Source organism: Cryptomeria japonica, chromosome 5 (genome assembly GCF_030272615.1).
Source record: "Cryptomeria japonica chromosome 5, Sugi_1.0, whole genome shotgun sequence".
Taxonomy (NCBI): domain Eukaryota; kingdom Viridiplantae; phylum Streptophyta; class Pinopsida; order Cupressales; family Cupressaceae; genus Cryptomeria; species Cryptomeria japonica.
In genome coordinates this window covers 377,341,273-377,364,144 of record NC_081409.1, presented here as the reverse complement: position 1 = coordinate 377,364,144, position 22,872 = coordinate 377,341,273, and the positions used below count along the sequence as shown (strand labels likewise).

General features: G+C 38.0%; 1 protein-coding gene across 1 annotated transcript; it reads right to left on the bottom strand.

Moving 5' to 3' along the window:
- Positions 1 to 1,484: 1,484 nt before the first annotated feature.
- LOC131035169 (uncharacterized) lies at positions 1,485 to 2,251 on the bottom strand. Its single transcript, XM_057966817.2, has one exon. The coding sequence runs from the start codon at positions 2,207 to 2,209 to the stop codon at positions 1,730 to 1,732; it is 480 nt and encodes a 159-aa protein (XP_057822800.1). The 5' UTR covers positions 2,210 to 2,251; the 3' UTR covers positions 1,485 to 1,729.
- Positions 2,252 to 22,872: the final 20,621 nt, after the last annotated feature.

Genomic DNA, 22,872 nt, shown 5'->3' with positions numbered 1-22,872 from the left:
GCGGAAAATAGATTTTTCTTTTGTACACATTCTTTTTCCAATTAATTATATTAAAATATGTTTTTTTAGTTTTTTATCATTTTTCTAAAATTAATATTATTATAAACATACGATTGAGATCAATTAAATCGTCTTGCATCCTTCTAGTCAATTTTGAACCATTGATTTCAATAAGTAAGTTGAAAACTTCATATAGGGTATGCCTTCGGCATAATTACTACGATTTAGATTGGAGCAAACATTAGTAATACATTTAAAGACATAATATTTTATTATTATTGAAATGATATATATTAATAAAGAAATTTATTTTAATTAATTTGTATTATATTTATTATTAGAAAACAACTGATAATATAATAATTTTAATTTTAATTGATTGTAATAATTTTAAATTATTATTTGTAATTTCTAAAAGACATATATTTTAAATAATTTTGAAAATTAAATCTAAATTAAAAATTAAAATAGAATAAACTAAATGTAAAATAAAACTATATCAAAATCAAAATATTAATAAAAATAAGAATATTAATAAATAAATAATTAAATTCTTAAGTAAATTATAAAATTATAATATTTAGGATAAATATAATTAAATTGTTAAAGAAATTAATAAAAAATAAAAAAATTAAATATGAGTATAATTAATTTTTGTAAAAACTTGAATTTAAAATATATTTCAAAATTATAAAAAATAAGAAATTAGTATAAAATTTAAATATAATTAATTAATTTCTTTGTAGTCTAATCTTACTTGTGGTCAATTTTGGCCTTTTCTGATCGCCATTGTCTATCTCGCATCCAAATTTTATCATTAATTGTATTTTTTAAATAATTAAAAATTAAAATATTATGAATTGTTTTTTTTTTAATTAATTATTAAATAAAGTCGATGGTAAAGTTTGGGTCGTTCCCTTTCTGACCTGCCCTTCTATTCATTTTCTGACGTGGGACATTACTGCTAACGTCCAGTCAAAGGTCGTTGACGTGGGACATTACTGCTAACGTCCAGTCCAAGTTCGTGGAAAATGCCATGTGAACACGCAGGTTGCACACTTATTTATCTACTGCTAATCTTTTTGCGTGTAATAGGAGAGAGTTCAGAATATTTGATTTAATTTGATTGAAGATTCTACATCAACGCACTAAAAACTTTCAATCATCTTACATTACTTTTTGTTTAAAAATAGCTTGTATCTCATATAAGAAAACGCTCTATTCACCTGCGCGTACCTCTATCGAACACCTTCGGTGGATTGCAAACGGAGTTCTGTAACATTAAGGGAATCTTTTTATTCACTTACTTGTAGGCCGATGATTAAATAAACGAAATTATGAACAGGCGTCGTAAAGTTGATTTGTATGTAAAATCTCATGTGTGTTGTAATGGTTTCGCACTTGCTACCCACCAATTATAACACCCATATCCATCACAAATCACGAAATTAGTTATACATGAAAATCCTGACGGCAGCAGGAAATGAAGTTGAAAGTGAATATTATATACGCTTTACAATTTTTCAAATTCAGTTTTCCTATCGGCAGACGTTTCAGCTTCTCCGAATATCGATATATCGAAGCAATTCGCTGGTCAGTTACATTAATGACTCGAGAAATTGTATCAATTTAACCTACTAATGTGAGAAAACCCTTAGCAGAACATTGAAAGACAGCACGCTACTTTGCTGAGGCATTTTCATCTAGTGAGCAGGCAACGGCAGGGCCTTCAGGAAAAGGTCCCGTCTTCCGCCGTGGTCATATGGCACAGCCTGCTGAGCTGCGGGCGGAACGACACTCTCCTTCGTACTTGACGAGAGGAGGGACGGATGAGTGCTTTCTTCATCCATTCTCCTCCTTCCACGCTTCCGATTCTCACCAGCGAGTTTTTCATGGCCGATCTGCGCATATGCAGCTGAGAATTGGCAGAAGAGGAAGAGGAAGGGGGGCAATTCCTATGGAGATTGCAACGGAACGCGCCGGGATGATTGCTGGGCGAGCACAAGCACATTTTCCTCGCTGAACCAGACGGAACGGCTGCCCTCTGCCCGGACCTGGGTGGAACCGAAGGGGCCTGTGAGCGAGGCTGCAGATTCCTGTTTGGCGATAGTAGGGATCTGGCTAAGTCGAAACCGATTAAAAGTGAATGGCGGAGAGGAGAGAGGAGGGGCAGATCAGGGGCACCGGATATACTCTTTCTAGTGGCCATTGATTTTTGGGTTTGGTGTCAAACCGAAGAGACTTCATTGCCTCAATATATAGCCCAATTGGACGCAGGAGCAAAAGTCGGTTTATTACTTTCTGAGTTTCTTCACCGGTCAATTCTGGGTAATCTGATATAGTACAGCTCGTATGCCACCTGTCGCCCTTCGTGTCACTTAAAATTGGCCTTTCACAAAGCTTGGCAACCAAGTATAGAATTTTCTTAGAATATTCTTACGCGAAGTTTCTCAAAATATCTTCCACTGACAAATCTGATTATAAGCTACGCGTTAAAACACGGGACCGACCCACTAATGTGGCCGGTGGTGCCCTCAAAGAGGGGGCCAGTGGACAGAGACTATAGAATCACCTCGGTTTGGACGCTTCTTTCAGATGATACCGTAGAAGCCTGCGGACTATTGACTATTAACAATTAACATTTGTTGGTGTAATATTGGTTTTACAAACTAGCGTATATATATCTTTAATAAGCAATGGTATGATGAAGAGGTGTAATTTTGGTGTGCAACAAAAAGTCTCAATTAAAATATGATAACTTTAAATCAACTATATTCAACCTTGATTGAAATAAAATTTCTAAATCAAGAAAATAGTCAAGCTTCATTATTAATAGGCTCCTGAGGGTAAAAGAGAAAGAGAGTAAAGAAATAGATATAGAGATGGAGATATATATGAAAAAGGAGGAGGAGAGACAAAGTGAGAGAGGAGAGAGGGAAGGTAGAGATGGAAGAGATAAACATGTGATAAAGAGAGAGAATGCGAGAGGGAGATAGATAAAAATAGAGAGAAGAAGTGATATATAGGGAGAGACAACTCAATATATAGAGAGGGAGAGGGAGAAAGTCGGGCGAGAATCTTAGTTGGTGGGTGGGGGGTAATAGGATAGACCTGCTTCCACTCGATCGATCGGATAGTGGGCGTCCCTCTCCGATTCAATTAAGGGATAGGATGGCTTTGGGATCAATGGTTCAAGTCAGGACTAGGCAATATAGAGAGATAAAAAGGGATATGAAGAGAGGGAAATATAGGAAGAAATAAGGATAGAAAGAGGGAGAGATAAAGAGAGAAGAGAGGGATAGGTAGACATGAAAGCTTGATAAATATATAGAGGAGAGAGAGGGAGTGAATAAGAGAGGGGGCTATAGAAAGACGAAAAAGAAAAGGAGAGAAATAGGGGAGAATCTGAATGAGAAGGAAAGAGAAAGAGGGAGAGAGAGAGAGGGGGATATATAGGAAGAGAAACGAAGAGATGAATATGTATGAGATGAGAAAGGAAGAGAAGTGGGGGGAGAGAGGAGAGAGATAGGTAGAGAGGGAGATAAAGTTCCATGTATAGAGATATAGATAGAGGGTGATATATAAAGAGATAGAGAGGGATAGGGAACAAGATAGAGAGGCAGGGAGAGATAAAGGTAGAGGAAGATACAGATTGAAAGAGATAGAGAGAAGGGCACATGCACCAAGATGGTGCACAAAAAGTGGCAAAATAGCTAAAAATGATCAAAATACAAGCACGTTATGAAGAAATTTAGATAATACTCTCGTGTTATGGTTTGGTTTTTCAAAGCCATGACACCAATGCATTATTTGGATCAATAACATGCTTGTGTTTTTATGTAATCAAGACTTGATCATATTTTTATGTAATCAAAACACGACCATACTTTTATGAAAGAAAAACACATACATATTATGATTAATAAGTATAACATGTGCGTGTTATGCTTTATAGGCATAACACATACATTTTTTGCTTAAATGTTCATGTACACTTTATTGGTCCCGAAACTTGAGGTGTTTTGCACATTGGCCTCCACTTAAAATTGCCTACAATGTTAAAACGTGCTCATACTTTAAACTTAACAAAGCATGTATGCATTTTGCTTTATTTTGCATTTACAATGTATTTAAAGAGCGAGTTAGGGATAGAGAGGGAGGGAGAAAGAGGGTAGGTGAGGGAGAAAAAGTAGATGACTTAAATCACACACACTAAGCTTTGACTTTTAGGCTAAAAAGTGTTAAAACACTTAGTGCACCAAGATGGTGCACAAAAAGTGGCAAAGTAGCTAAAAATGATCAAAATACAAGCACGTTATGAAGAAATTTAGATAATACTCTCATGTTATGGTTTGGTTTTTCAAAGCCATGACACCAATGCATTATTTGGATCAATAACATGCTTGTGTTTTTATGTAATCAAGACTTGATCATATTTTTATGTAATCAAAACACGACCATACTTTTATGAAAGAAAAACACATACATATTATGATTAATAAGTATAACATGTGCGTGTTATGCTTTATAGGCATAACACATACATTTCTTGCTTAAATGTGCATGTACACTTTATTGGTCCCGAAACTTGAGGTGTTTTGCACATTGGCCTCCACTTAAAATTGCCTACAATGTTAAAACGTGCTCATACTTTAAACTTAACAAAGCATGTATGCATTTTGCTTTATTTTGCATTTACAATGTATTTAAAGAGCGAGTTAGGGATAGAAAGGGAGGGAGAAAGAGGGTAGGTGAGGGAGAAAAAGTAGATGACTTAAATCACACACACTAAGCTTTGACTTTTAGGCTTAAAAGTGTTAAACACTTAGAGTTGACTGACATTCTCTAGGCTTAATATGTTGCTTAGTGTGTTGTTTAAGGCTGACCAAGAAAGAGAGTTAGTTGAAGAGAGAGAGCGGGAGGCAAGAGTTAGAGAGGGCTCTAACTTTTTAAATAGTCAATACACATCACAAGTAGAAAATCCTCGACCATCTCTCTGTTACTCTAATTTTTTATGATATTATTTTCTTTGAAAAAAAAATTCTCTGTAGTAATTTTCATAATATTGTTTTGTATTCTTTCTTTTATATGTAAATTTATTGTTTTGTATTCTTTCTTTTATATGTAATTTAAAAAAAAATGTTGAACTAGGTGTAACTATATGTTTATCTATATCTGTTTTCTAGTTCTTCATATAATAACTAGGCTATAAGTATAGTATCCTTGCACAAGTTTCACCTATAATTTTCAGCACTCATCCCTAGAGATCAATGATGACTTGTATATCTTCCATTCATTTGTCAACGTAGCATATTCATATTTCTATTACATTGTGTATAACCATGGCTTAGTTTCAGCAGTTGCGAATACACATATACAGTTGGGGACAACTGTTTTCACTTCTATATGAATATGTTTGCAGTCTATCAATAAAGCATTGAACATTTTATCTATCAATATGGTATAAAAGCATCATTTATCTATGTGCCTGTGATATTTTTGTTGTGCTAAAGTTTATATAATGCCGTGAGATAAATGGAAGAGTTGTAGGCATGTCAAGGTGTATTAGACCGAGCCATCCATGTTGTAGTAGACTATTTTGTTGAGGCACACAGGGTGATCTATAAAGAAGGATGATATTACCAGCGACATGTGGTTTCTTACAGTAAAACGAAAGTATGACTGAGGTGTGATTAATTGTTTGTTCTCCTTATGAAAATCATGGTGTATGTGAGGGGTGCAGAAAAGACTCGCATGGAAGAATTTGGTCCAAATATAGTCACAGGCGGTAAGATTTAAACCTACAAAAGGTGAGTTGCTTTTGTTGTAAGGAACTGATGTAGTTGCTGGAAAGTTAATGAGTTCATTTTTGTATGTTAAAATTATGCGTAGCCTGGAGAGAAGATCAAGCATTTTATCTTGCTTGCTGATAATGACCGTGGCCTTTCCTTTGTTTGCATTGCTAATGACTAGGTCATTATGTAGAATAATTTGTTGAAGGCAATAAGTATGTTACATTTGAGAGGTTTGTTATGACGGGGAGCGACATCACAATCTTTAGGGAATTCTTCAACATCCAAAATAAGAGATGCCAATGTTCTCAATTTCACTAAAAAAAAGTCCACAGATAAGAGCAAGGGGGAAGTAGAAGGGTGGTTAGAAAGAAAAGGGATGTGTTAAGAGTGTCACAAGGTCCAAGAACGAGGTGGAAAGTAACCCAAAAGGGTAAGATAGGGAGAGAAGAGTTGGGCAAACAAATTCCATTTCCGAGTAGTAGTCCCATCAAAGTGCAAAGAAAGAGAAAGATAGATGTGATTGGGAAGAGCAGAAAAACAAATGGAGAACTGCCACGAACGGTGCGCATGCCTGGCAATAATGGGAAAGTAATCGTTGATCGGGTTTCGAGCTGGAGCAAGCGGGACCCACAGAGGGGATTAGGCAACATAGGAAGGTGGATAAACGAAGGATAAGCGTTTACAATGCAGCAATGCCATAAGCTTTTCTGTTGCTTCTTACACATTCTTTTTCTACGCTTTTTTGGGTTATTTTTACAGGCTTTTGCATCTGCGTTTGCCTTGGACGATGAAGAAAGGGAGAGCTTTTTTGTACCATGCAGTGCATACAGTAAGAAATGTTACAAAAATAAAAAATCATGGCAAATACCATGAGGAGGAATACTTTGACATTTCTTACTGCATTCTCTGCAAGGTATAAGAAAATCTTTCTGGTTTGTGGAAATGAAGTCGCAATGAAAGCATTGGTCACCCATGCATATTGCAGTTAGATAAAATTCTCTGCTTTCTATGCTTATTATCATGTTTAAATCAAGAGAGGAGCGGCTAAAACGAGGGTTTTAACAAGTTGAGAGTTTAATATAATGAGGTCTTCTATAATAAGAAACATATGCATTTGTGTGATTGTTAAACTTTTGCAGGAGTGTATTTAGCGAATGCAATCCACTAATGTATTGGGTTAAAACCTATAATAACTTAGTTTTGGTAATGATTTGGGAACGCAGGAGTTCCTGAAAATATGTGAATGCTCTCTTCAGTTACCAAGAGAAGGAAGCGTAGTAGTTCTTGTGGGTAAATCATGTATTTAATAGGAGATACGATGTGTTCACAAGAACAGTAGACCTATCTTCATTGCATTCATGCGTACTAGGACAACATCATGGAGACCTAACAAGACAAAAATCTCCATCCCAAAAATCTCATATTTGCAAAAACGTTCTAATCTCCATCCCAGAAATCTCATATTTGCAAAAACATTCTCTTCAAGGGTTTGTAGCATTGCAAAAAGAATTATTGTGCAGAGAAAGGCTTGTATTTTATTGCTTTGCCAGATGCCTGGCCTGATTAAGGGTCTGTTCTAAGTAATTCCTTTCCACTGTGTGCAACTATGATTTTTTTTGCGCCTTCACTCAATGTTCTTCTGTTGTTTATTTCAAGACTGATTTTTCTATTTAAAACCCTGTAATATCAAATGTATCCTTAGTTTATTGTATAATAAGTTGTAGCTACTCATCAGTGGTTGCAGTAGTTCCTTTTTTACTGCTGTAGATTGCAATGTTTTCTCTCTCTAAATGTGTATCCTGTATGATGCTCCTGCCTGGTTTGGGCTTTCAATTTGATTTCATTGAGTTCTATTGAAATTGCATTTGATGTGCATTGTATGAATACGTCAGGTTAAAGTTGCATGCAAACAAAATGCTTACCTATCTCTATGTTCCCTTTGTTTATGCCCAAAATTATGGTTTTCTTTGGTCAATCATGACAATTCAAATCTGCTTTGTAAATACTGACATTATGAAGTTTTCCAATGTAGAGCATACAAGTCTCTGACTGCTTTTGTGTTGCTCACAACTCTTTTACCTTGACTTCTGTTGTCCTGTTTAAGGGAGAAATTCCTTTTAACATAAAGGAGGGGTAAAAATTTATTAAAAACAAGTAGTACAAAGCAAGGGCATTGCATAGCCCTATCCAGTTTTACTAAGCGAATCAACTATTGAGACAAATTCAGGGGTAACTGACCCCAATCCACTAAGTTCCAATCATGAATATGATCAGAGGCCCATTTGGCCAAACAATCAGCAACCCCATTCCATTCTCTAGGAATATGGGTAAAAGTAACAGACTCCGAAGAGGCATAGAGGTTGAGAATTTGTTCAACAATCAAAGCCAAATGCCAACTAACACCATCTAAATGCCGCCTATTCAACAAGTTGACCACAACTTGAGAATCAGACTCACATATGATCATGCACCACCCCAATTTACTTGCCCGCTCCAGAGCTAATAAAATGGCGAGAGCCTCCATTAAATTATTAGTATGAAGACCCATATAAACAAAAAAGATAAATTGAACATCTCCAGAACTATCCCGGCCCACACCTCCAATTCCAGCATGACCAGGGTTTCCACGAGAAGAGCCATATGTGTTAATTTTTAGGACTCCCTGAGGTGGAGGAGACCATCTTCCCTCCCTATTCACCTTCAGGGTAGGATGTCTACATCTATTGTGCGTGAACTGTCGTTGCGGAGGAGGTAGGTGAAGATGATTAAAACACCCAACATCACAAGGAACCACCAATTCTGTCATATCACACTTAGCCACAATAGTTTCTCCCAGAGACTGCAAGATTTTCTACCACAAGGAAGGAGCCCCCAACTGCACATCCTGAAAAATCCAATGATTCAGATAATGAAGGAAGGCCCAATAGCCCAAGCACCTTGAAGGAAGGAAGTAGAAACAAGTGCCCTGCCCCACCGATCCACAAACTCAGCCCACAAGGAAACATGCCTACAGGGCATATTTCACACCCCCCACCAAAAATGGCAAATCTCCCTAGCATAAGAACATTGGAAGAAGAGATGAGAGACACTCTCCTCAGAACCATAATACATCACACACATTCAGGGGCCACCGAAACCACGCTTGCAAAACTATCCCAAGTGAGACACCGGTTTTGAGCCACTAACCACATGAAGAAATTACACTTGGGCCAAGACAACTTGTGCCAAACTTGCTTCCACCATGAGACCTCAATATCCCCACACAAGTGCATATCCAATTGTTTATACCCTGCAGACACAAAGTACTTCCTAGACACGTCAGAACCAGCCCAAGCCAAAACATCAGGGCCTCTCAAAGAATTACAAGCAAGGGAAGCCAAAAGTTGAGCAAACTCATGCCTATCGCCCTCAAACACCCCAAGTGGCCACTCAAAAGGATGCTTCCAGTGAAAGGTAACAACCAAACCACAATGCTCAACAATCTTGTAATGGTCAATAGTATCCTAGCCAACCACAGTAAAAACATCACAAAGGGATTGAAGGTGAGGGCAAGAAGAGAGAATAGGTGGGTGACCATCCCAAGAATCTAAACAAAAAAGAGCTTGTGACCCAGAATGACAGATCCAAAAAAGCGCACTCTTAATCAACTGAGCCCCCACTTTTAGAGTATTCCATATCATAGAACCACTTTCCTCTAGAGGATAGAGAGGAACCTCACTAGAAGCAACACCCCTAAGATATTTGTGGTTGAGAATATGAGCCCACAACTAGTGTTGATGGGTACCAGCGCCAGTAAAGATTGGTAGCAAGAACTTGTTTGTTCAAGATAGTAGAACGTAATCCAAGACCACCCTCTTGCTTCGGTCTACACACAAATTCCCACTTAACAAGGCTCCACTTAGTAGCCTGCAAGTTACCACTCCAAAGAAATTGAGGAGAGAGCATCAAAATCCCTAAGGAAATACATTGGGGGCGCTTGAACAAAGCAGCTATAAATGGGGAAGGCCTGGATAACAGACTTGAGAAGAGTAACTCTAGTAGCTGTAGACAACCACCGATGAGTCCAATGAGTTACCTTCTTTCTTAACTTATCAAGTAGTGTCTTCCAGTAGGACCTATGCTAGCGACCAATGACAAGAGGAATACCCAAATAGACAAAGAGAAGAGTCCCTATTTGAAACTGCAAAATAGCTACAATCCTTCATTGGATAGGTTGAGGAGTATTAAAGAAGAAAATAAAGGACTTATGCTCATTGACTTTATGACCCGAAGCAGCAAGGTAGATATCCAAAACTCGCCTAAAGGATTCAACTTCCCTAATACAAGCCAACCCCATGAGAGAGGTGTCATCCACAAACTAGAGATGACAAAGTGTTGGCAGACCCAACCCCCACTACCAACCATGAATCAAGCCTTGAGAAACTTGGAATTTAAGAAATCAACCCAACCTCTCTGCCATAATAATAAACAAATAAGGAGAGAGCGAGTCCCCTTGATGAAGACCCTTGGTAGCACAAAAAAGCTCTGAAGGTTCACCATTCACAATAACTGAAAATGAGGAAGAAGTCACACAGCTCATAGTCCAACTCACCCAATCTATAGAAAACCCAATAGCCAGCAAAATCTTCTGAGGAAAACTCCATTTAACTCTGTCATACGCTTTGGCCATATCTAGCTTAATGAACATAGACCTATCCTTAGAGATCATCATGGAATGAATGACCTCAAAAGAAATCACCACCCCATCCAAAATTTGACGACCCTCCACAAAGCCTCCTTGCTCCTCAGAAATGATAACTGGCAGACAAGATTTAAGCCTCTCAGCAATCAATTTCGTAATAATCTTGTATGCCACATTACAGAGTGAAATAGGTCTAAAGAATTCAAGCCTATCAACACCTTCCTTCTTAGGAATGAGGATTAGAAAAGTAGAATTCAAGGCACGAAGCATCTGCTTATTTTGAAAAGACTCCCGAACAACCTCTAACAAATCCAGCTTTACAATATCCCAAAACTCTTGGATAAATTCAACAGGGAAACCATCAAGGCCACGGGCTTTCCCCTTATTCATTCCAAGCACAACCTCCTCCACTTTAGACAAAGTAATCGAATGAGTAAGAGAAGTATTCAAATTATTAGATATCAAAGAAGGAATACAAGTGAGAACCATATCTTCATTTGCCTCCGCAAGAAGTGAATCCTCCATAAACAGAGTAGAGTAGAACTGAAGAGCTTCTCTGGACACATCGTGTTGCAAAGAAATCATAACACCCTCAGAATTAAGTAGAGAAAAGATATAACACTTATTCCATCGAGCCTGCACAAAGTGATTAAAAAAAGTAGTATTCTTGTCACCCTCTTAAAGCCAATCAATTCTAGCCTTTTGTTTCCAAAACATCTCCTCACAAAGCTCCCACTCCTCCACCAATTTCAAAGCTTGGGACTCAGCATGCCCAAGAGCCTCTTAGAATCCCAAATCCTTAATCTAGCAAGTAATAACAACAAGACACTCCTGCGCTTCCCTTTTCTTAGCCCTTAAATTGCCAAAACATGACCTATTCCATTGCTTAAGATGATACTTGACATATTGAAGCTTCTTGACAAGGGAATACATAGTTGTACCATGCATAGGGGCACCATCCCGCCACCACTGAGCAACAAGATCATGCAAGGAAGAATCATGAAGCCACATAAGCTGAATTTTGAAAGGCGGATTCTTTGGATGAGGAGAAGAAGAAGCTAAAAACTTAATTGGCCAATGATGAGAGCTGCACCAATCAAGAATCTCATAGCAAGTGACCAGGCTTCCCCAAACCCAAAAACCAGAGATAAGAAATCTATCCAACCGCTTAGATATCACTTTTGGTCCACTTCGTCTATTAGTCCAAGTAAAAATTACATTAGAGGGTTTAACATCAACAAGAGAAAGACATTCCACATTTTCCTGAAAAAGGTTTGAAGCAGGACCCAACCTAGGCAACCCCCCTCATTTCTCCTCCAAACACAAAACAACATTGAAGTCACCAGCTAAGATCTAAGGCAAATAAGGAGCACAAGACCTAACATACTGAGTATGAGCCCAAAGCTGGATTTTTCCACGAATATCAATCGAAGCATAAACATTACTGATCAAAATAGTCTCACCAGATTCTAAAATCGAAGCTGCCATAGAGATAGAGGAATGGCTAGATATCCACCATCAAGGGACAACTTTACATGGATCCCAGAAAAGAGCTAAACCCCTAGATCTTCCCCTAGAGCCAATACACTGACACTGACCAGAAAACCAAATACAAGGAGCATACTGAAGCATGAAATCCACCTGAAGCTTAGTCTCTTGAACACAAAATATATTAGGTGAATGAACCATAATCAAATCCTAAATAGCCTTCTGACAGGAGGTTCTATTCAACCCCCTTGCATTCCATGAAAGAATAATAATGATGAAGGTGGAGCAAAGTGGGCATCAGTGGTCTTAACAAACCTAGATTCCACCAGCAAATACCCAATAGATTTAATCTTGTCCATATCCTTCTTATCACCAGCTTTAGAGGAATTAGCAAAATGCCCCTTCTTAAGAGGGCGTTGCGGGTATGTGTAGGATCATGGTGTGCCAAAACAGGCCCTTAAGTGGCAATGAAATTTTAGAAAATCTACGTTATGCAACTTGATATGAAAATTTGAATAAGTTGTAAACATTATTTTTAAAATATGTAAGAAGAGAATCTATAGAAAATTGAATGTAGTTCTAAGCTACTAGTTGTTTTTTGAAAAAAAAAATCCTATTTGATGAAAATTTCAAATTTCAATGCAGTGGTACTAAAATTTCAGGAAAAATATAAGAAGTAGGCGTATGTCTGACCACCCTAATCACAATCAAATCATAATATTTTTTTATAATATAAGTATTAGACTCATGTTCGGATGTGACACATATTTTTTTATAATTTTTTATAAAGTAAATAATTATTTATGAATTTTTTCCTACAGCTTTTCAGAAATTCAGAAACTCCTACGTCTGACAACCTTAACTTGGTCAAAACCTTATGAAATTTAATTTTTTTTAATTTTTTCCTATAGTAGATGAAGCATAGGATGTGATGCATGTTTCGAATTCAAAAAATATTATACCGTTTGAAAGTTATGAGTGTTTTTCAATCAACTTATCAATTGGGACTATTGTCAGAATTCAATTAGAAAATAAATAATAATTATTTATTATAGTCGAAATAAGACAAGCCTTATATTGTTGGAAAGTTGAGAACATTCTTAAAAAACCCTTTTTGTTTTATCAATTTTGGCTCCAAAAAAAGTCATCAGCCACTAGTGTAAAGTCTGGAAAAACAAGGAATACTAAAAAACACATTTTTTCAGTTGACTTTCTAGGCTTGTCACTTCCAAGCCAAATCCCAAAGCATTCCCGAGCCAAATTTTGAAATTTAAAAATTGTACAACAAAAATCGGATATCCGATTTTAATAAGTAAATTCACTAACTAAATTTGCACAAAATTAATCTATTGTTTATTAATATATTAATATATAATATTTTAATATATTAATTTATAAATAAATTAGTATATGATATTAGGGAGAGGGAGAGAGAGAGGGAAAGGGGGGAGTGGGGGGAGAGAGAGAGAGAGAGAGAGAGAGAGAGAGAGAGAGAGAGATGGGGAGGGTGAAGGGGGAGAGAGAGAGATTAGGGGAGAGATAGAGAGAGATATAGAGAGATATGACCCTTTACGATTCTATACGGTGTTGTTATGGGTCATATGACCCCTTATGACACCATATGGTGTTGTTAGGGGTCCTATGGTGTCCTAAGGGGTCATATTGTGTCTTACGGCCCCTTAGGACACCATATGACCCTTTATGACACCATATTGGGTCATTATGGGTCCTATGGTGTTTAGGGAGGGATGGATGTCGAACATTTTATGCAGATGGGTTGTCATATGATCAAGTGAAAAAAAAAGGCCATAGGTAAAGCTGACATATGTGCTCTGTTCACCAATCCTGTTACCAGTAATAACCTAGAACTAAATACGACTTGGTTTCCTATACATTGGTGTGTTCATGCTAGGCTAAAAGAAGATTTTTGGGAAAGGTGGTATATGGTCTTTGACCAGCCACCTTGTAATTATTGGGAGGTGCCTCTATATTTTTTGAGAAATTTGTATTGTGACTTTATCCTCAGTGAGAAGCCGAATTACTGTGACATCCGGCAATTTCAGGGTAGAGGGAGAGGCTCTGCGTAGGATAGACCTAGAGCACATAGGGTGGTAGAGCCACAACATAGGAGGCATACAAATCCTAAACCCATGGTTCATGTCACTATCCCTATATCCTTGAAGGAGTTTATGGAATTTCAAACTCTTCAGGCAGCTGCATCATTGACTGATGTCATTGTTCAACATGGCACACAGTTGGTCAAAGCAAAGGATGTACCAGCACTTGTAGAACCTCCTTCATTAGCGACACCTCCTTCATTAGCAACACCTCCTTTATCAGCGACACCTCCTTTATCAGTGTCACCTCATGTATCATTTGGCACGAGCCAGCCCATTCAGCATATGTGGGCCACTTGCGAGGGTGTATGTTTTGGTGTAGACATTGACGCGGATGAGGATGGTTCGACATCTCATCCATGTACATGTTGCGGGAGTAGATGTCATGCTTCCACTGCAGAGGATGTGGCCCTCACCGACAAACTGATCAATATGTTGTACCCTCTCTATCAGACACAGGTGCATTTAATTTTGTTTATGATATGTTATCAATTAAGTGACTAAATCTTATAAAAAGAAATGAATTTTTATATTTGGAACAATTTAAAGTGACATATAAATAAAATGCATTGCAAGGTGTAGCTGGTGGGAGTACACCACATACTTTTTAGTCGACTCCACGGTCACCAGTAGTTTTGCCACAAGAGGTAAAGATTTCTAAATTTGTTAAAAATATAATAATACATTGGTTTAAAAATATCTTTTGTTAATTATATGTATCATTACTTGGTTTTTATAGGGCTTATCAGTGGCTGAGATGTCCCAACTTGATGATATCACGCTTTTGGTCATTGACTTTGGCTAAGATAGCTATGTGGTACCATTTAGATTTATATATTTTTGACTTAAGTGATATATTAAATACATGCTCTTTTCCCTTATGTTAATTTTTTTTAGTTAGTTTACCCCACCCGCCTCGAGGACATCTCGTGTGAGAAAGCCATCCTCTAGCACTCTGAGGTAGAAAAAGATATCCTCTCCGACACCCAAACGACATAAGGTAATTCAGTAGAATTTAAATTCATTTGTTGAAATGCATTATGATTAAACATGTATATGTAGATATTGATAAATGCACTTAATTTATTTGTTCTATATATAGAAACATATGGGGTTTATGGGATTAATGAATGCACTTGATGTCGATGAGGTTCAATAGAGGGAAGAGGTGATATCTTCATATTCACTTTGGATTGCATTCTTTCTTGTTCAAAATAACTAAATCCTTTTATGTCTATATCATATGTTATCATTTTTCATACAGGAAATGGTAATAGCTGCATCAGATTCAACTGGGCCTCCTAAGGTTACAGGTGAACTATACGAGGCTTCGGTGTGCATTTTCTACATATGTTAAAAACATTTGGTTTATCTAGTTTGTCAACAACTTTGGGTTATTAACTTGTATAATTGTCTTTAACCTATTACAGGCCCCTTCCAAACTTCCTACTATTATTCTACCATTCCATGTCAGTAGAAGTCCTACACGTATATTATGGGATCCAACACAACCAAGGGAAAGGGTATGTTTGTCTTAGATCAACTCCTTTTCACTAAGTGCACAACGGAGTTGAAACCCTCTAGTTAACTCCTTTTAGATCACTTACCATGGATATAGGAAATGGTCGTAGCTAATTCATCTGTGACTTTGCCTCCTACGACCACAACACATCCATCTAAGGCTCCGGTATGCTTTAGTTTTTTAGTCTATTCATTTTTAGTTATTATGTGTTATTTGACATATATGTTATTAACATGTATTAATGTTGTTTTACTAGTTCTAGCCCCCTTCAGGACATACCACAGATCCTCAGCCTCACCCAATTGTAGAAGACAGAGATGAGGTAATCAACATTTCAACTTCAAACAATTTAGAGTTCAGTATTTAGTTATTTTGATGTTATATTGAGAAATATATCTTATTCGACATTTGAATTGTCGTTGTGCAGCCACCTCCAGAGCTATGTACTGCTTCGAAGAGGCTCGATTTTGATGATCTGCCACAGTCATAGATACCGATAGAGACATATAGTTATAGTTGTGGTCATTGAAGGACCGATTTTTTTATATATTCGACATTTGTATATGTATATATCGACTTTGACAGACATGGCACATGCCACATTTTTGTAACTATTATTGATTTGGCATCTATGCCATTTTTTGATATGTACACAATTATTGTTCATTTTGATATATATGAAAATTGATATTCGATCCAATTTGTTCATTGATATATATGAAACTTGATATTCTTGAAACTTATTTATTTTCTATTGAAATGTGATCAAACTTGTTCATTGTGTATATGTCTTTAAATGTGATCCAATTTGTTCATTACTTGTAACTCATATGGCATATACTTTTAAATTATCTATTACTCATATTGTGTATACCCAAGTGCCGACACCGGTAATGCTGATATTGTGTATTTTTCTTGAGTGAATTTTGTTTGAGTCCTTCGTGCATGAAGAGAATGGAGTAAAGTTATTATTTCATAAACTCATGCTTATGGAGCAAAGTTCATCATTTCAAGAACCAATTAATACAAGATTTGAGCGCACAAACCATATTTGAAATTTATCTAAGGATGAGTCGGCTTAGGTAAGGTTTTCATTTAAATTTTATTCCATAACAAGTCGGCCTTAGGGTAAGAGACACACCTATTCATCCAAATCTCCTATAAAAGAAGAGTTGAAGCAATCATTTTAACATCAAATCAAACCAATTATCTCTTCTTTCATAAAAAATTGTTAGTGAGAGGTGGCAAAATAGTGCATCTTTCATTCTGCTCGTTGTGGGAATGAATCGTCAGTGCTAGTGCATCTGAGTGGTCAGATTTACGCTAGGTGTTCCCTTGTCTCGCTCCCCAATATGTTCGATCGTTCGGAGCCACCTCGTAGTGACGCTTTCCCTTGAGCGTTCAAAGTGGAAAAAACAATCAAACTTTGACGTCGTGTAACTTGGAGACCGTGGCACTTATGGATGATCTATGTGAACCTATGGGGTTGTGTTGTCACTGCCTAAAAAATCCTCTCTCGGTTTCAGACAACTCGATTCCATTTTCTTGTGGTGAGATATTTTATGTCGCATAAAAAACGGTCAAAAACCGTCAGTAAGAGGTCGCAAAATAGTGCATCTTTCATTATACTCCTCGTGGAAACAAACTGTCAGTGTGAGCGCGTCTAGGTGGCCGGGTTACACTAGGTGTTCCCTTGTCTCACTCCCCAAGACGTCCGATCATTTTGAGCCACCTCATAGCGACGTTTTCCCTTGAGTGCTCAAGGTGGAAAAAATGGTCAACCTTTGACATTGCGTAACTCGGAGACCATGGAACTTATGGATGATTGATTTGAACCTATGGGGTCATGTTATCACTGCCTAAAAAATCTCTCTCGGTTTTGGACAACTTGATTTCGTTTTCTTGTGGTGATATTTTTTCTATCGCATTAAAAATCATCAGTGAGAGGTAGCAAAATAGTGCATCTTTCGTTCTGCTCGTCGTGGGAATGAACCGTCATCGCGAGCGTATCTAGGTGGTTGGGTTTATGCTAGGTGTACCCTTGTCTTGCTCCCCAAGATGTGTGATCATTCGGAGCCACCTCGTAGTGATGTTTTCCCTTGAGCGCTCAAAGTGGAAAAAATGGTCTAACTTTGACGTCGCATAACTCGAGGACCGTGGAAATTATGGATGATCCATTTGAACCTATGGGGTTGTATTGTTGTTTCCTAAAAAATCCTCTCTTGGTTTCGGACAACTCGATTCTATTTTCTTGTGGTGACATTTTTCTGTCGCATCAAAAACCGTTAGTGAGAGGTGGCAAAATAGTGCATCTTTCATTCTGCTCATCGTGGGAATGAATCGTCAGTGCAAGTGTGTTCGGGTGGCTGATTTTACACTAGGTGTTCTTTTGTCTCGCTCTCCAAGATGTTCGATCATTCGGAGCCACCTCATAGCGACATTTTCCCTTGAGTGCTCAAAGTGGAAAAAATGGTCAAACTTTGACGTTGCGTAACTCAAAGACCGTGGCACTTATGGATGATCCGTTTGAACCTATGGGGTCATTTTGTTTCCTAAAAATCCTCTCTCAGTTTCAGACAACACAATTTTGTTTTCTTGTGGTGAGAATTTTTCTGTTGCATAAAAAACCGTCAGTAAGAGGTGGCAAAATAGTGCATCTTTCATTTTGCTCATCGTGGGAACAAACCGTCAGCATGAGCGCATTTGGGTGGTCAGGTTTATGCTAGGTGTGCCCTTGTCTCACTCCCCAAGACGTCTGATCATTCGGAGCCGCCTCATAGCGACATTTTCCCTTGAGCGCTCAAAGTGGAAAAAACGGTCAAACTTTGACGTCGCATGACTTGAAGACCATGGCACTTATGGATGATCCATTTGAACCTATGGGTTCATGTTGTCTCTGCCTAAAAAATCTTGTCTCAGTTTCAGACAACTCGACTCCGTTTTTTTGTGGTGATATTTTTTCTGTCTCATAAAAAACTGTCAATGAGAGGTGGCAAAATAGTGCATCTTTCGTTTTGCTCGTCATGGGAATGAACCATCAACACAAACACGTCCGGGTGGCCGGGTTTACACTTGGTGTTCCCTTGTCTTTCTCCCCCAGGATGTCGAATCGCTCGGAGCCACCTCATAGCGACATTTTCCTTAGAGCACTCAAAGTGGAAAAAAGGGTCAAACTTTGACGTTGCATAAATCGGAGACCGTGGCACTTATAGATGAGCCGTTTGACCCTATGGGGTCATGTTGTCGCTGCCTAAAAATTCTCTCTCAGTTTTGGACAAATCAATTCCATTTTCTTGTGGTGATATTTTTTCTGTCGCATAAAAAACCGTCAGGGAGAGGTGGCAAAATAGTGCATCTTTTGTTCTTCTTGTTGTGGGAACAAACCATTAGTGTGAGTACATCCAGGTGGTCGGTTTTATGTTGTGTGTTCCATTTTCTCTCTCCCCAAGACGTCCGATCATTCGGAGCCACCTTGTAGCGACGTTTGCCCTTGAGCGCTCAAAGTGGAAAAAATAGTCAAACTTTGACGTCGCTTAACTCAGAGACCATTGCACTTATGGATGATCTGTTTGAACCTATGGGGTCATTTTGTTGCTGCCTAAAAAATCCTCTCGGTTTCGGACAACTCGATTCCATTTCTTGTGGTGAGATTTTTTCTGTTGCGTCAAAAACCGTCAGTGAGAGGTGGCCAAATAGTGCATCTTTCATTTTGCTTGTTGCAGGAACGAACCATCAACGCGAGCGCATCCGGGTGGTCGAGTTCACACTAGGTGTGCCCTTGTCTCTCTCCCCAATATGTTTGATCATTTGGAGCCACCTCGTAGCGATGTTTTCCCTTGAGCGCTCAAAGTGGAAAAAATGGTCAAACTTTGGCATCGCATAACTTGGAGACCGTGGCACTTATGGATGATCCATTTTAACCTATTGGGTTGTGTTGTCACTTCCTAAAAGGGCCTCTCTCCATTTCAGACTATTCTTACTAGCCCTTCAAATCGGGTAATCCAACAATAACTCAAAACTTTCCGAAAACTCTTGGAAAAAAATTGCATATTCAGATACCCATTTGCAAGTTATTTAACATATGTCAGAATCAAACATAGTTATTTATAATCAAATAGTACAAATTTATAGTCAAATGGTACAATTTTATTACAAATGCATTTATAATCAAATGGTACAAATTTGGGCTCTCAAAATTTGCAAATAAGCCCCATGGACACTTTCATATATAAAATTGGGCATCTAATATAAATGATCAAGCTCATTACTATTTATATTTACAAAATTTTGCATCTAAATATGCAAATTACAACTCGTTGTTATTTTTTTATACAAAAATTAGCATCTAGATATGCACATTACAACTCATTGTTGTTTTTTTATACAAAATTTAGCATCTAGATATGCACATTACAACTAATTGATTGTGTAGGAGAAAAAGTGACACTAAGCAAACATGCCCTAATCTCACTTTCAACCACACACTTGTGGAATACGAAAGAGCCTAGAGGTATCACATAATTGGCTACTTCTTTTTGTGGAAGAGAGAGCCATGGGCTACCTATTAGGATTTCTATTCCTTTGTTGCAAATGATAGATAGAATGATGCAAGTTCAATCCCTAACCCCAAAGTGCAAGTATGAACTAATAACAAGATTGCAGAATTGAACTTAAACAGTGGAAAGCTGTAAACACAAGGACAAGATAAGAATGTAAATGCGTACCCGGTGCTAAAATATGAATGAAAATGTTCGGGACGGGGGCGCGGGTGTCACTGTCCTGATTCTGCCCCTGAAACTGCTCCGGAAACTGCTGTTTTGCAACCTAGAAAGCTGTCAAAAATGCTGAAAATGCTGTCTGACAGAGGGACCAGGGCACCCAGCGCCCCTGTCTTGGCAGGACCAGGGCGCCCCACGCCCCTGTCCTAGTCTTTTGCTCTGAAATTTGGTGTGGAGTGCTGTCTCGGCCTGCTTTTCCCGGATCTGCAACTTGCGGCGTCGTTCGAATCCCGAAACCTGCACTTATATCTGAAAAGGGTATGGTGGGTGGCTATATAGGATTTTTCCTTAGTCAAACCCCCACTTCGGTGATTTCCACCTCCACGAATAGCCAAGTTGTATTGTAAAAGTATTGTGTGTGCAAGATCCTAAAATGCAAGTAAGCAAACTAGAGCAACCTAGAAAGTAAACCCTAATTGCTTGTAAATGATAATGTAAATGCTCCAAATCAAGATGCAAAGTGATCTAAAGCATGAATACAAGTGATATAATGAGGCTTATGCAAAGACATGAAAACAACATGAAATCATACCCAACCCCAAGGGAGGGGTACAAGCCAATCTTCAGTCGGTAATCCCCTATTGCTCTTCAATGTCTTCAAAGCCCTAAATGAATGAATGAAATTGATGAATGCTTGATGGATGGTTGTTGAAGTCTTCAAAGATCTGCTCTTTCGCTGCATAGAAGGCCCTTGAAACCAAAAATCTGATCCTTTCAAATGAAGAAAGAGAGCTCTTATATATGAAACCCTAGGTCTTAATTTCAACTTTTGGCCGACCTAGAGATTGAATCTCCCGCCAATTTCTTGGGGTTAAGCTTTATTTTATGATTGGATCGCGCTCCTAAAATTTTGAGAAAAATGTCCGGGACCATGTGCACTCCGGGCGCCATGGTCCCGACAACTTTTCACCAAATTTTCAGGGCCGTCGGATATGATGATTTTAGAGAGAATCCCGAAGTTACAGGTGATTTCGAGATGTTTTGACCCCCAAAATCAGGCCCCCAAGTTCAAAATAGGACCTAATTAGGGTTTTTGATTAAATGATGTATTGGAAGAATAAAATGAAAGGGGCACACTTTAATGAAAGGGCCCAACTTTATGATGTGGAAGATGATAAAATAGAACCTTAGACCTAATTAATTTAATTAATTAAGTGCTAAAGGGGAAATGCAATGCAAAATGAAAAATGTGCCAAGGCGGGTGCTAAACTAGGTGTGAAATTGTACCACCCTAGCAAGTGCGTACAATTTACGACGCTACATTTAGCCCCCACTTTAGCGGTCATATGAACACTACGTGCATATGCAAGCTAAAGTATAGAAAAGTAAACATTATTTGAAAAAGGATATATCCATAAGTCTGTTGAACGAAGCCCCCAGCGGTATCTACAGTACACAGTTAGGAACCGCACCCTACAAAACACACGTTAGATCACAAAATCACCTAATGCTTACTAAGGAAGGTGATGAAAATTCAAGGGTAGCTATATGCCCCCCCCTATTTCGGCTTGCTAATTTTAGTGAGTTGAAACAGGGTATCATGTTTACCACTTCGAATTGTTAAAGAATATTGATGACAAATGCTCACAAGAAGATTTGATATGAGATCAAAAACTAATGGAGAATCATTTGGTAAGAAAGAGGACTAAATCTCAATTCCAACACAACAAAGAGTGTGAAGATTTGAGAGTTCTCTAACACAAGATGAAGTATGTAAATGGAAACAAAATGCCAAGAGAAGAAAAGAAAGGAAAAAAGCATGAATACACACATTGGTGATCCATGAGAAGAATAGTGAGAGAGAAAACATGGACTTCTCGCCCCTAGATCTTGTCTAGGTGATCCATGGGAAAAAGGACATGGAAAACTAGCCCCTAGAGTCTATCTAGGTGATCCATGTAAGGGAGGAGAGTGAGAAAGTCTAGCCTTATGCCGCTAGTTCCACTCAACCTCGTGCATGTGTGTGTAAGTGAGGTTAGAAGCAGCTCATAGGAGTCTATGCCTGAGTATGCTACAACCTGTATATGTATAGTACAAAAGCGTGACATCTCACTCTAAGAGTTTGTGCTCTGGTTCCGAGAATAATCACCTTGCATAAAAGAAAAATGGAGGCATCTCGCTCTAAGAGTCTGTGCTCTGGTTCCGAGAATGACCCATTGCTCAAAAAGGTGTAATGTTTATGTCATAAGCAAAGTAGAACAAGAATACCTACCTTCATCACAAAAGAAGATACCCCAAAAATGCAACAATGTCATAGATCCAAGCAAGAGAGTTTTGCACTCTTTAAGCGAGGATAAGATAGTTGAAAACGGATATCTTGTAGTATGTGTAAAGGAGATCCTTAGAGGAGAAGAGATCTTTGTACAAAAGACACCTATCCTCGAGAGGAATTGTTTTAGACAAATATAACATCTTCTAGAATAAGACAAAGAAGAGAATAAGAATGCAATACTTCCTTCTTTTACGAGGTGAAAGTGATTCTTAATGAAGG